This window comes from Oncorhynchus masou, chromosome 12, assembly GCF_036934945.1.
Source record: "Oncorhynchus masou masou isolate Uvic2021 chromosome 12, UVic_Omas_1.1, whole genome shotgun sequence".
Classification (NCBI taxonomy): Eukaryota; Metazoa; Chordata; class Actinopteri; order Salmoniformes; family Salmonidae; genus Oncorhynchus; species Oncorhynchus masou.
The window spans coordinates 77,586,673-77,601,247 of record NC_088223.1 but is presented as its reverse complement, the minus strand read 5'-3'; the positions used below and the strand labels follow the sequence as shown (position 1 = coordinate 77,601,247).

The 14,575-nt window shown below is 45.4% G+C and overlaps 1 protein-coding gene across 1 annotated transcript in view; it reads left to right on the top strand.

Annotated features, from left to right (window-relative positions):
* LOC135550860 (unconventional myosin-VIIa-like) overlaps nt 1–14,575 on the top strand; it is an 81,792-nt gene that overhangs the window by 34,186 nt on the left and 33,031 nt on the right. The window contains exons 13-25 of the mRNA XM_064982036.1: nt 21–163; nt 613–823; nt 1,364–1,499; nt 2,577–2,683; nt 6,971–7,108; nt 7,294–7,452; nt 7,628–7,720; nt 7,895–7,989; nt 8,416–8,500; nt 8,753–8,971; nt 9,326–9,523; nt 9,769–9,888; nt 10,378–10,584. Coding sequence (XP_064838108.1) covers nt 21–163; nt 613–823; nt 1,364–1,499; nt 2,577–2,683; nt 6,971–7,108; nt 7,294–7,452; nt 7,628–7,720; nt 7,895–7,989; nt 8,416–8,500; nt 8,753–8,971; nt 9,326–9,523; nt 9,769–9,888; nt 10,378–10,584 — 1,911 coding nt within the window. The remainder of the gene's footprint in view (nt 1–20; nt 164–612; nt 824–1,363; nt 1,500–2,576; nt 2,684–6,970; nt 7,109–7,293; nt 7,453–7,627; nt 7,721–7,894; nt 7,990–8,415; nt 8,501–8,752; nt 8,972–9,325; nt 9,524–9,768; nt 9,889–10,377; nt 10,585–14,575) is intronic.

Below are 14,575 nucleotides of genomic sequence, written 5' to 3'. Positions count from 1 at the left end.
AATGTTCCCTCCTGTCCCAGGGTATCTATGGGAGGCTGTTTGTGTGGATCGTGGACAAGATCAACGCGGCCATCTTTAGACCTCCGTCCTGTGAGAGTAAGATCGTAAGGAGGTCCATCGGCCTGCTTGACATCTTCGGCTTTGAGAACTTTACTGTCAACAGGTGGGTCCTCTCACTGACCCAAGCTTTGGGGATGTTGTAGTCATTTGTTTCAAATTCTAAAGTCTAAAAGCTTTGTTGTCCATTTAGGGTACATTAGAACTGAACATGACATACCATGACATAATCATAATCATCTCTGTTGAAAAATTGGGTGACAATAGTATGTGTCAGACTAAAGTCGACAGCCTCTTTATTTGATTTGGCGGTTGACATGCTCACCTCATTTTTTACCAGTATAGCTGAACTTGATTGTCTGTCCAGTGACCAGCTCTGGCTACATTCCTTCCCTGTTGCTTTGAGAAGCTGTGCATCAATTTTTCCAACGATAACCGCACACAACCTCACACACACTGACACGTTTTACTATCAAAGTGAGGACACACACACACACCCCTAAATGAATTGGCAGCAGAATGACCCGCTCTCGCTATGTTGCTTCTTCCCTGAAGCTTTGAGCAGCTGTGCATCAACTTTGCCAATGAGAACCTGCAGCAGTTCTTTGTGAGGCATGTGTTCAAGCTGGAGCAGGAGGAGTACAACCTGGAGGACATCAACTGGCAACATATCGAGTTCACCGACAACCAGGATGCTCTGGATATGATCGCCAATAAACCCATGAACATCATATCTCTCATAGATGAGGAGAGCAAGTTCCCCAAGGTACAGTACCAATATGGCACCTTACCATTGTCGGTCAATTCATATGCATATTGAATTTAGGTATTGTAAGAGGGGGTGGACAGTTACAGGCACTATAAAAAAAAATTAAACCCTGTAACAAGGTACCGATTTTGTGACAGATTATCGCTGGGAGTCATGCAGAGAGGATTGTCGTATTGTATAGCAAGACCACGGTGCAACTAAACATTTAAATTGTAACCTGATTATGACTTTGCCCTTGAATGGGTTATAAAGTGCTATTGAATTGTATTTATTTGTGGTCACAAACTTTAAGGGTGCGTCCAAGATAGCACCCTAATCCTTAGCACCCTAATAATAGAATATATACCATTTACCAATCACTTTTATCCAAAGCAGCTTACATGCATACATTTTACATACGGGTGGTCCTGGGAATCAAACCCACTATCCTGATGTTGCAAGCGCAATGCTCTACCAACTGAACTACATAGGACCATATAGGGAAGAGGTTATAATTTCAGACGCAGCCTAAATGTTTTTTCTGTCTGTGTTTCTCAGGGAACAGACGCCACCATGTTGTATAAACTCAACTCTCAGCACAAACTCAACACCAACTACCACCCTCCTAAGAACACCTACATGACCCAGTTTGGCATCCAGCACTTTGCTGGGGTGGTCCATTACGAGACCAGAGGTAAGCCTATTCTAAGGCATTGGCTTCATACTCAACCCAATGCTTACATGTAGACCTCTAAGTCATTGCAATTATATAAGAAAGTCACCAATGCTCCATGTAGTAGGATTTGGTTGGTTCATGATCAGAAGAAAAAGTATTGAACTCCAGCAAATCTACTAGTTGGTCAAATGCTCAATATCAAATCAAGCCCTAGCCCCTACACCATAGAAAAGATCTGCCAGGTGTAACCCCTATACCATAGTTAGGATCTGGCAGGAGGAACTCCTAGCCCCTACACCATAGAAAGGATCTGCCAGGTGTAACCCATAGCCCCTATACCATAGAAAGGATATGCCAGGTGTAACCCATAGCCCCCATACCATAGAAAGGATATGCCAGGTGTAACCACTAGCCCCAATACCATAGAAAGGATATACCAGGTGTAACCCATAGCCCCTATACCATAGAAAGGATATGCCAGGTGTAATCCATAGCCCCTATGCCATAGAAAGGATATGAAATCCATAGCCCCTATGCCATATATGCCAGGTGTAATCCATAGCCCCTATACCATAGAAAGGATATGCCAGGTGTAATCCATAGCCCCTATGCCATAGAAAGGGTATGCCAGGTGTAATCCATAGCCCCTATGCCATAGAAAGGGTATGCCAGGTGTAATCCATAGCCCCTATACCATAGAAAGAGTATGCCAGCTGTAATCCATAGCCCGTATACCATAGAAAGGGTATGCCAGGTGTAATCCATAGCCCCTATGCCATAGAAAGGGTATGCCAGGTGTAATCCATAGCCCCTATACCATAGAAAGAGTATGCCAGCTGTAATCCATAGCCCGTATACCATAGAAAGAGTATGCCAGGTGTAATCCATAGCCCCTATAGCTTAGAAAGAGTATGCCAGGTGTAATCCATAGCCCCTATACCTTAGAAAGGGTATGCCAGGTGTAAACAATGTGGTAATAGCTCCCACTCGCCCTCCGATAGACTCCATGTACAGTTTCTCCACAACTGCATAGGTAAGGGGTCGGACTAGGGGTTGTTTTGGAATTGGGCATTACTGACTCCTGTGTTCTTTCAGGCTTCTTGGAGAAGAATCGTGACAGCCTCCATACTGACATCATCCAGCTGGTACATTCCTCCAAGAACAAGTTCATCAAGCAGATCTTCCAGGCTGATGTCGCCATGGTGAGAGATAACGTGTCTGGTGGTCGCATAGTGATGATGTTATGATGACTCATTCAAAGTATTTTTCCCACTCACTCCGCCAGGCTGTGTCCACTAAGCAAGAGGGAGAAAGGCTAAGAATAGGCCATGAAAGCAAATGGTGGAATTCCAGACAAGGTTTCGACCGTAGAATACAATAACTAGAATGTGCCTCCCCAGTCAAGTCAATGTGTCTGTAGTGGTTAGACCGGTGGCCATTTTATAAGTCTACTCACTTCTTTCTCGATGGTAATGACATATTTTGTGGCCCATAGTCAGGGGCTTCCTGTTTCCCAGTGATGATGTCATCAAGCGATCACTCTCGATTCTTTCTCTTCTTTACTATTCTTCTTTCACATACTGTAGCATTAGGCATGGCTAATACCACCACTCCCTTCTCTTCGTCTCTCAATCTTCCTCTGTCATTCTCTCCATTTCTCTCTTTGTGGTTGTGTTCTATGGTTCTGTCTGGCCTCAGTTTCTTTGTGGCTATCTGCCGCCCACCACTCCTCCTCCAAAGGTAAACAACGGCCATTCCTACTGTGGTAAAACCCAGATCCCACTGCTGCCACCAATGTCAAACCTTATGTAGCTTGTGCTTACCCCAAAACCCCCTCCATCCATCCATCCTCTGTGGAACTCAAACCTTTCTGTCCCTCTTTCTTTTCAGTCTTCACCCCAGTGGTACTAATACTAAAACAGTGATTCTCAAATATTTTATCCTGTGGCCACATCATTTGACACTGCGACCAAGCATGAACTGGCCACATCCCGCCAGGGGGTCCTGACCGACTATTTGAGAAACACTGTTATTTAAAGTGGCATTTAGAGTTTACACCTACATTTAAACAATCTGTAGGATTCCCTGCTGTAAAATGTTCATTTAAATGTATGGTATACTGTATACAGTGCTCATTCAAGGGTTTTTCTTTATTTTTACTATTTTTTACATTGTAGAATAAAGGTGAAGACATGAAATAACACATGTGGAATCATGTAGTAACCAAAAAAAGTGTTAAACAAATCAAAATATATTTTATATTTGAGATTCTTCAAAGTAGCCACCCTTTGCTTTGATGACAGCTTTGCACACTCGTGGCATTCTCTCAACCAGCTTCATGAGGTAGTCACCTGGAATACATTTCAATTAACAGGTGTGCCTTCTTAAAAGTTAATTTGTGGAATTTCTTTCCTTCTTAATACAGTGCCTTGCGAAAGTATTCGCCCCCCTTGAACTTTGTGACCTTTTGCCACATTTCAGGCTTCAAACATAAAGACATAAAACTGTATTTTTTTGTGAATCAACAACAAGTGGGACACAATCATGAAGTGGAACAACATTTATTGGATATTTCAAACTTTTTTAACAACTCAAAAACTGAAAAATTGGGCGTGCAAAATTATTCAGCCCCTTTACTTTCAGTGCAGCAAACTCTCTCCAGAAGTTCAGTGAAGATCTCTGAATGATCCAATGTTGACCTAAATGACTAATGATGATAAATACAATCCAACTGTGTGTAATCAAGTCTCTGTATAAATGCACCTGCACTGCGATAGTCTCAGAGGTTCGTTAAAAGTGCAGAGAGCATCATGAAGAACAAGGAACACACCAGGCAGGTCCGAGATACTGTTGTGAAGAAGTTTAAAGCCGGATTTGGATACAAAAAGATTTCCCAAGCTTTAAACATCCCAAGGAGCACTGTGCAAGCGATAATATTGAAATGGAAGGAGTATCAGACAACTGCAAATCTACCAAGACCTGGCCGTCCCTCTAAACTTTCAGCTCATACAAGGAGAAGACTGATCAGAAATGCAGCCAAGAGGCCCATGATCACTCTGGATGAACTGCAGAGATCTACAGCTGAGGTGGGAGACTCTGTCCATAGGACAACAATCAGTCGTATATTGCACAAATCTGGCCTTATGGAAGAGTGGCAAGAAGAAAGCCATTTCTTAAAGATATCCATAAAAAGTGTTGTTTAAAGTTTGCCACAAGCCACCTGGGAGACACACCAAACATGTGGAAGAAGGTGCTCTGGTCAGATGAAACCAAAATTGAACTTTTTGGCAACAATGCAAAACGTTATGTTTGGCGTAAAAGCAACACAGCTCATCACCCTGACCACACCATCCCCACTGTCAAACATGGTGGTGGCAGCATCATGGTTTGGGCCTGCTTTTCTTTAGCAGGGACAGGGAAGATGGTTAAAATTGATGGGAAGATGGATGGAGCCAAATACAGGACCATTCTGGAAGAAAACCTGATGGAGTCTGCAAAAGACCTGAGACTGGGACGGAGATTTGTCTTCCAACAAGACAATGATCCAAAACATAAAGCAAAATCTACAATGGAATGGTTCCAAAATAAACATATCCAGGTGTTAGAATGGCCAAGTCAAAGTCCAGACCTGAATCCAATTGAGAATCTGTGGAAAGAACTGAAAAATGCTGTTCACAAATGCTCTCCATCCAACCTCACTGAGCTCGAGCTGTTTTGCAAGGAGGAATGGGAAAAAATTTCAGTCTCTCGATGTGCAAAACTGATAGAGACATACCCCAAGCGACTTACAGCTGTAATCGCAGCAAAAGGTGTCGCTACAAAGTATTAACTTAAGGGGGCTGAATAATTTTGCACGCCCAATTTTTCAGTTTTTGAGTTGTTAAAAAAGTTTGAAATATCCAATAAATGTTGTTCCACTTCATGATTGTGTCCCACTTGTTGTTGATTCTTCACAAAAAAATACAGTTTTATATCTTTATGTTTGAAGCCTGAAATGTGGCAAAAGGTCGCAAAGTTCAAGGGGGCCGAATACTTTCGCAAGGCACTGTATATTTGAGCCAATCAGTTGTGTTGTGACAAGGTAGGGTTGGTATACAGAAGATAGCCCTATTTGGTAAAGACCAAGTCCATATTATGGCAAGAACAGGACAAATAAGCAAAGAGAAACAACAGTCCATCATTACTTTAAGACATGAAGGTCAGTCAATGTGGGAAAACTTAAAGAAATTAGAATTTTTCTTCAAGTGGATTCGCAAAAACTATCAAGCACTATGATGAAGCTGGCATTCATGGGGACCACCACAGGAAAAGAGGACCCAGAGTTACCTCTGCTGCAGAGGATAAGTTCATTAGAGTTACCTTCATCTCAGATTGCAGCCCAAATCAATTATTTCCAGAGTTCAAGTAACAGACGCATATCAACATCAACTGTTCAGAGGAGACTGTGTGAATCAGGCCTTCATGGTCAAATTGCTGCAGAGAAACCACTACAAAAGGACACCAATAATAATAAGAGACTTGCTTGGGCTAAGAAACACGAGCAATGGACATTAGACTGGTGGAAATCTGGGGGGCAAGATGGGCGACACCTGGAGGGGGTGGAGAGAAGCACAAAGACAGGTGAAACAGATCAGGAGGAGGAGGTGTGATGGTGTGGGGGTTCTTTGCTGGTGACACTGTCAGTGATTTATTTAGAATTCAAGGCACACTTAACCAGCATGGCTACCACAGCATTTTGCAGCAATACGCCATCCCATCTGGCTTACGCTTAGTGGGACTATCATTTGTTTTTCAACAGGACAATGATCCAAAACACACCTCCAGACTGTGTAAGGGCTATTTGAACAAGAAGGAGAGTGATGAAGTGCTGAAGTAGATGACCTGGCTTCCATAATCCCCCGACCTCAACCCAATTGAGATGGGTGATTTGGACCACAGAGTGAAGGAAAGGCAGCCAACAAGTGCTCAGCATATGTGGGAACTCCTTTTTTTAACCTTTATTTAACCAGGCAAGTCAGTTAATAACAAATTCTTATTTTCAATGACGGCCTGGGAACAGTGGGTTAACTGCCTGTTCAGGGGCAGAACGACAGATTTGTACCTTGTCAGTTCGGGGGTTTGAACTCGTAACCTTCCGTTTACTAGTCCAACGCTCTAACCACTAGGCTACCCTGCCGCCCCCTCCAAGACTGTTGGAAAAGTATTCATCATAAAGCTGGTTGAGAGAATGCCAAGAGTGTGCAAAGCTTTCATCAAGGCAAAGGGAGGCTACTTTGAAGAATCTCAAATATAAAATATATTTTGATTTGTTTTTGGTTACTACATGATTCCATATGTGTTATTTCATAGTTTTGATGTCTTCACTATTATTCTACATTTTAGAAAATAGTACAAATAAAGAAGAACCTTGAATGAGTAGGTGTGTCCAAACTTTTGACTGGTACTGTAAATGTGTGAGTGTGTGTGCGTGTTCGTGTGTGTTTTGGCAGGGTGTGGAGACCAGGAAGCGTTCCCCTACTCTGAGCAGCCAGTTCAAGCGTTCTCTGGAGCTGCTGATGAGAACACTCAATGCGTGTCAGCCTTTCTTCGTCCGCTGCATCAAACCCAACGAGCTCAAGAAACCCATGGTGAGTCCAACCTGAGGAACATACTAGCATGAAATATTGTGCTTGTGTGTACATGCCTGTGTGTGTACATGCCTGTTCATCTGTGTGTGTGTTCGCATCCATGCTTGTGTGTGTCACGATGTTCGTTTACCATTCTTTTACGGCTGTTCACTTTGTTAACTCTGCCCGTCTGTCTGTCCATCTAGCTGTTTGACAGGGAGCTGTGTGTGCGTCAGCTGAGGTACTCTGGGATGATGGAGACCATTCGTATCAGGCGTGCCGGTTACCCCATCAGATACACCTTCGGAGAGTTTGTAGACCGCTACCGCGTTCTCATGCCAGGAGTCAAACCTGCAAACAGACAGGTGAGCAGAGCTGGGCCCTGTTCATTAGGCACCAAACAAAAGAAACCAGACTGAAACAGGGAGGGCCTCCTGGACGTATCCAATAAGAAAATGATATTACTATGTTCTGTTACTCTACTTCAGGATGGCTATTGGTTGAGAGATGTGTCATTCAACCCCCGCTGTTTTCTCATAGGAGGACCTGAGAGGGACATGTCAGAAGATAGTGGAGGCAGTTCTTGGACGAGATGATGACTGGCAGATTGGGAAGACCAAGATCTTTCTCAAGGTGTCTGGATTTTATAGATTGCAAATCGACATGCTTATCTGGTTGATAAACAACATATTTTCACCTACATTATTACACAAATGACATATTACGATAAAACAATGCTCTCTCTCTCTTGCCTCTCACCCCTATCCTCTCTCTCTATGTCGCTCCTCCCCTCCCTCTCCATTTCAGGACCACCATGACATGCAGCTGGAGATAGAGAGGGACAAGGCCATCACCGACAAGGTCATCCTTATTCAAAAGGCTGTAAGAGGAATGAAGGAGAGGTGAGAAAGAAGGGGAGAGAGGGGAGGTTTGAGAGTGAAGGGTATAGAGAGACAGAGGGAGAGAAGGAGAGGGGAGAGATGGAGGGGTGGGGGACAAGGGGGAAAGGACAGAGGCGGGGAGTGAGGGAGGAGGAGAAGAAGAGGGGAACAATGGAGGAACAGAGGGTGAGGAGGGGGAGAGGGGACAGGCGGTGGGGGTGGAGAGCAGAAGTGGTGCAGTGAAGGATCCTCTTCAAGTTTATTTCGTTTATCCATATTTTATGGAATTTAAAAAAAACTTTCTTCCTAATAGTTCTAATTCAGATACTGCCGTTGAATTGACTGGACATGTTAATGCACATCTGTATGTTGTGGTTGAGCACTACAGAATGCTATCATATGTTTTTATTTGCACCTCTCCCTCTCTCACCCCTGTGTGTTTTCCAGGACTAACTTCCTGAGGGTGAGGAGGTCAGTGACACTCATTCAGAAAACATGGCGTGGCTATCGGTGCAGGAAGGACTACAGTGCAGTGAGTTCCTCTATCTCCATGGTTACTGACATTTCACAATCATCCATTTCCTGAACGGTTCACTTGGACGTATCCCTGGCCAGGCATGACATTCATTCCCTCATCGGACGTTCCTTAAAAGCATGTTCCATAATTGCTGAGTTATGTGTTGTAGTTATGTTGCTATAACATTATTGTTGTGTTATATTGGTGTAGTTATGTTGTTAGAACATTCTATTTGTGTTATATTGGTGTTTGGTGTCTCCTATCCAGATGAGGGTGGGCTTCCTGCGCCTCCAAGCCCTCTATAGGTCAAGGAAACTCTTTGTCACCTACCGATTGGCCAAAACGCGCGTCACCCAAATACAGGCCCGTTGCCGTGGTTTCATGGTGAGGCGGTCCTTTTGGCGGCAGCTGCATGCGGTGATCACCATCCAGGCATATGCCCGGGGCATGATCGCGCGGAGGGTTACCCAGAGACTCAGGGCAGAGGTAAGATATTACACTACTCACATGCATACTCATACACACAGAAGTAGACACACACACAGCAAATCAACAGGGCTAAAGTAAAGCAGGAGGGGCAAAATATAAGACTCATACTGTATGTCCTGTAGTGTAACAGCAGAAACGCAGTGACTGAAAACACACAGATATCTTTAGGTTATTGTACTTTCATGGACTCAAGGCTATTTTATCTAAGTTCCTTTGCTTCTGCTTTTTCAATTTACTGAATATTTTGTTACCTGTTTACTTCCTGTTACATTACTTTGACATCTATGAATATTTAAACAACATTTAAGAGATATTGTACGTAATTAAACAACTCTCTTGCCCCTTTCTCAGCACCGGCGGCGTCAAGAAGCGGAGGGCCAGCGTCTGGCTGAGGAGGAGCGCCTGATGAATCAGATGACGGCGCGGCGGGCGCGGGCTGAGGCCGAGAGGAGTCACCAGGAGCGCCTGGCCGAGCTGACCCGTCAGGAGGAGCAGAGGGAGAAGGAGGCACGGGAGGAGGCACGACGGAAGAAGGAGCTGGTGGAACAGGTATCTGAAGCAGCTAATTGGTTACTTAGAGGTGAATCTTAACTTCTACTTTAGACAAATGTTCACTTATTCATGCATTGGTGTCAATGAGTCAAAATTGACTGTAATGTGACAATGACCATAGATGTGGCAAGACACCACAAACAGGTCAATCTGGGACCAGGCTACACATACTGGAGCTACCTTGTGTTATATGTTTGATATTGTCCATTGTTGGTGTTAATAACTCAAACTCAACCCAACAGGTGGAGCGGGAAAGGCAGCAGCCAGTGGACCACTCAGACATGGTGGACCAGATGTTTGGCTTCCTGGGGAACACAGGGGCACTGCCCAACCTGGAGGGACAGGGGCCGGCCGGCTTCGAGGTGAGTAGGGGTGTAGATGTAAGGTGTGTGTGTGTGCCTTGGTGTATAGGCTATGTCTCTGTGTGTGCGTGGGTGGGTGGGTGCACCTGCCTGTCTGCCTGCCTCCATGCATGCCTCTATGTCTCTGTGCCTGCTTCACTCCCTCCGTGCATGCCTCTGTGCCTGCTTCCCTCCCTCTGTGCATGCCTCTGTGCCGGCTTCCCTCCCTCCGTGCATGCCTCTGTGCGTGCTTCCCTCCCTCCACGCATGCCTCTGTACCTGCTTCCCTCCCTCCGTGCATGCCTCTGTGTCTCTGTGCCTGCTTCCCTCCCTCCGTGCATGCTTCTGTGTCTCTGTGCCTGCTTCCCTCCCTCCGTGCATGCCTCTGTGCCTGCTTCCCTCCTTCCGTGCATGCCTCTGTGCCTGCTTCCCTCCCTCCGTGCATGCCTCTGTGCCTGCTTCCCTCCTTCCGTGCATGCCTCTGTGTCTGCTTACATGGTTGTGTTATAGGACCTGGAGGTGGCTCCGCGGGCCGAGGGGGAGGAGGAAGACTTGGACGAGGCTCTCCCTCTGCCTGACGATGAGGAAGAAGACCTGTCGGAGTACAAGTTCTCTAAGTTTGCCGCCACCTACTTCCAGGGCACCACCACACACACCTATGTGCGGCGCCCGCTCAAACAGCCGCTGCTCTTCCACGAGGATGAGGGCGACCAGCTGGTGAGTTGACCTAACTTTTGACCTATCGTGTGTTTTCGCCGTTGGGGTCCTGAGTTTCTCATTCAACATTAACACAACCCCACAAAAGCTACCCCTCTTACAAATTAATTATTCATATCCCCCAGAATCAGCATGTTTTAAATTTCCTGCACAAATCTTCATGGAGTTACACAATCAATTTCAGACACTTTTAGATAAGTTAACTTTCTGGGACAAAATACAATCTGAGATCTACAGCTCAGATACTTTTGAAACATGACCTAAAAAACGTAAACCCATGAAACATTAACCAATTAAAAACTGTTATGTAGCAATGAGGTTTGAGCATTAGGCTATAGGCCTAATACATAATCACTGCATGTTGGCTTTGCTTCAATTGCCCTGCCAATGTTGTTGTTCCAGACGATTTTGAAATTATATTTGAAATTATATAAAATTTTATTCGTCGCATACACGTGTTTAGCAGATGTTATTGCGGGTGTAGCGAAATGCTTGAGCTTCTAGTGAAGCTAACAAGTAATATATAACAATTGCACAACATATACACACAAATCTAAGTGAAGAAATGGAATTAAGAAAATATAAATATTTGGACGAGCAATGTCAGAGCGGCATAGACTTAGATACAGTAGAATAGTATAGAATACAGTATATACATATGAGATGAGTATTTCAAGATATGTTATCATTATTAAAGTGAGATTATTAATGTGACTAGTGTTCCATTTATTAAAGTGGCCAATGGTTTCAAGTCTGTGTGTATAGGCAGCAGCCTCTCTGTACTAGTGATGGCTATTTAACAGTCTGATGGCCTTGAGATAGAAGCTATTTTTCAGTCTCTCGGTCCCTGCTTTGATGCACCTGTACTGACCTCACCTTCTGGATGATAGCGGGGTGAACAGGCAGTGGCTTGGGTGGTTGTTGTCCTTGATGATCTTTATAGCCTTCCTGTGACACCGGGTGCTGTAGGTTTCTTGGAGGGCAGGTAGCTTTCCCGCAGTGAAGAGTTGTGCAGACTGCACCACCCTCTGGAGAGCCCTGCGGTTGTGGGCTGTGAAGTTGCCATACCAGGTGGTGATACAGTCCAACAGAATGCTCTCAATTGTGCATCTGTAAAAGTTTATGAGTATTTTAGGTGACAAGCCGAATTTCTTCAGCCTCCTGAGGTTCTTCACCACACTGTCTGTGTGGGTGGACCATTTCAGTTTGTACGGGTTTGTGTACGCCAAGGAACTTAAAACTTTCCACATTCTCCACTGCTATCCCGTTGATGTGGATAGGGGGTGCTCCCTCTGCTGTTTCCTGAAGTCCTCCTTTGTTTTGTTGATATTGAGTGAGAGGTTGATTTCCTGGCACCACATTCCCAGAGCCCGCACCTCCTCCCTATAGGCTGTCTCGCTGTTGTTGGTAATCAAGCCTACTGCTGCTGTGTCATCTGCAATCTTGATGATTGAGTTGGAGGCGGGCTTGGCCACAAATTCATGGGTGAACAGGAAGTACAGGAGGGGGCTGAGAACGCACCCTTGTGGAGCCCCAGTGTTGAGGAACAGCGAAGTGGAGGTATTGTTTCCTACCTTCACCACCTGGGGGCAGTCCGTCAGGATGTCCAGGACCCAATTGCACGGGGCGAGGTTCAGACCCAGGGCCTCGAGCTTAATGATGAGCTTGGAGGGCACTATGGTGTTGAATGGTGAGCTGTAGTCAATGATCAGCATTCTTACATAGGTATTCCTCTTGTCCAGATGGGATAGGGCAGTGTGCAGTGTGATGGCGATTACATTGTCTGTGGACCTGTTGGGGCTTTAAGCGAATTGAAGTGGGTCTAGGGTGGCATGTAAGGTGGTATAATCCTTGAATAGTCTCTCAAAGCATTTCATGATGACAGAAGTGTGTGCTATGGGCCGATAGTCATTTAGTTCAGTTACCAATTCTTTGGTACAGCAACAATGGTGGCCATCTTGAAGCATGTGGGGACAGCAGACTGGGATAGGGAGCGATTGAATATGTCCGTAAAAACACCAGCCAGCTGGTCTGCTGATGCTCTGAGGATGCAGCTAGGGATGCCGTCGAGACAGGCAGCCTTGCAAGGGTTAACACGTTTATATGTCTTACTCACGTCGGCCTCAGAGAAGGAGAGCCCACATTCCTTAGTAGCGGGCTGCGTCAGTGGCACTGTGTTATCCTCAAAGTGGGCAAAGAAAGTGTTTAGCTTGTCCAGAAGCAAGACGTCGGTGTCCGCGACGTGGCTGGTTTTCGTTTTGTAGTCCGGGATTGCCACATACGTCTTGTGTCTGAGCCGTTGAATTTCAACTCCACTTTGTCTCTATACTGACGTTTTGCCTGTTTGATCACACTTGTAATAGATCATGTGTTGTATTACTTGTGAGGCACAGCAGAGCAACGCTGGTAGTGTTTCAATTGGTGACGTCACTCGCTCTGAGACCTTGAAGTAGTGGTTCCCCTTGTGGCTTTTGTGGGGCAATGGGTAACAATGCTTCGAGGGTGACTGTTGATGTGTGCAGAGTGTCCCTGGTTCGCGCCCAGGTCGGGGCGAGGGGACGGACGTAAAGTCTATACTGTTACACTTGCAGATGTGCATAATATGCTGTGGCCCTGATCAGAAGTATTTAGTAACTCCAAATAGCTATAGGTTGTTGTACCATTTAAACCTAATTTAACTTTTTTCTGCACATCAAATCAAATGGTATTGGTCACATACACATGGTTAGCAGATGTTATTGCGAGTGCATCAAAATGCTTATGTGTCACGAATCTCGCCGAAGATGATGCCTCTTCCTGTTCGGGCGGCGCTCGGCGGTCGTCGTCGCCGGCCTATTAGCTGCCATCGATTCCCTTTCCGTTTGTATCTGTTTATTGGGTAATTGGGTACACCTGTTTTGAGTTAGTGTTTGTTTGTAGGCAAACATCAAGAAGAAGGGCGGAAACCCAGTAGTCTCGTGAACAGTGCAGTTATAGGAGAATATCAATGTGTTCAACATCTGAGGCCATTTAGCCTTAGACCTAGCTGACAGAGCTCTAATCATCCCACCCAGTGTGCGATACGGACGTTCTGCTTGATCGTTACCCATTGGATGATAAATTGTGGTGTGGGACTGATAATAGGATCCAGTGACTGGTTATCATACAGCTCCTTGTGCGTAAGGACAGGTAAAGGGCTCTGACCCATGGACATCAACTTCTCAAGATGCTGTACATGTGAAACAGCCCTTACTGTGGCACCATCATCCCATCGGCGGTGAGCATGGAGGACAGCAGACACCTCTTCACAGGAAACCAACCCACTGACATCGTCACAGGCTCTACTCAACTCACTCCCAGGAGCCATAGAAGTTCTACAGCCAGCCTCTGGCTTTTCACAGGAGAGATGGAACATGTCTTGTACATCATCCACTCGAAGACCTCTGGCTTCCTCCAGCAGGACATCATATGGAATTCTTGTCAGTCGGTGCAGAACTTTGGAGTGGGCTCTCTGCTCAAAGCATCAGCAACGACATTCTTGGGCCCTGGTATGTACTGGATATCAAAATCTAAGGGTGCCAGCTTTGCAACCCATCTCTGCTCACATGCACCAAGTCTCAGCTTTGTAAGAATATATTTGAGTGGATTGTTGTCGGTCCACACAGTAAACCCTTACAGCCAATGGCTGAATTTATCATGAATGGCCCATTTCATGGCTAGAAATTCCAGCCGGTGAGCAGGATACTTGGATTGTGCATGATTAAGAGACTTACTAGCAAAAGCTATCGGCCTGGCTACGGCCTTCCCATCTTGCACTTGGGATAGTACAGCTCCCAAACCACTAGTAGATGCATCAAAAGAAAGTAAAAATGGCTGAGAAAAAGTTGTATGAGCCAGCAGTGCCTGGTCAACTAGTGCTGCTTTCAAAGCTTCAAAAGCCAGTTGACATTCGGCAGTCCAGTCCGCTGCAGTGAACCTGCCAGAGGGACCAGGCCTCTTTCTGCCCTTGCCT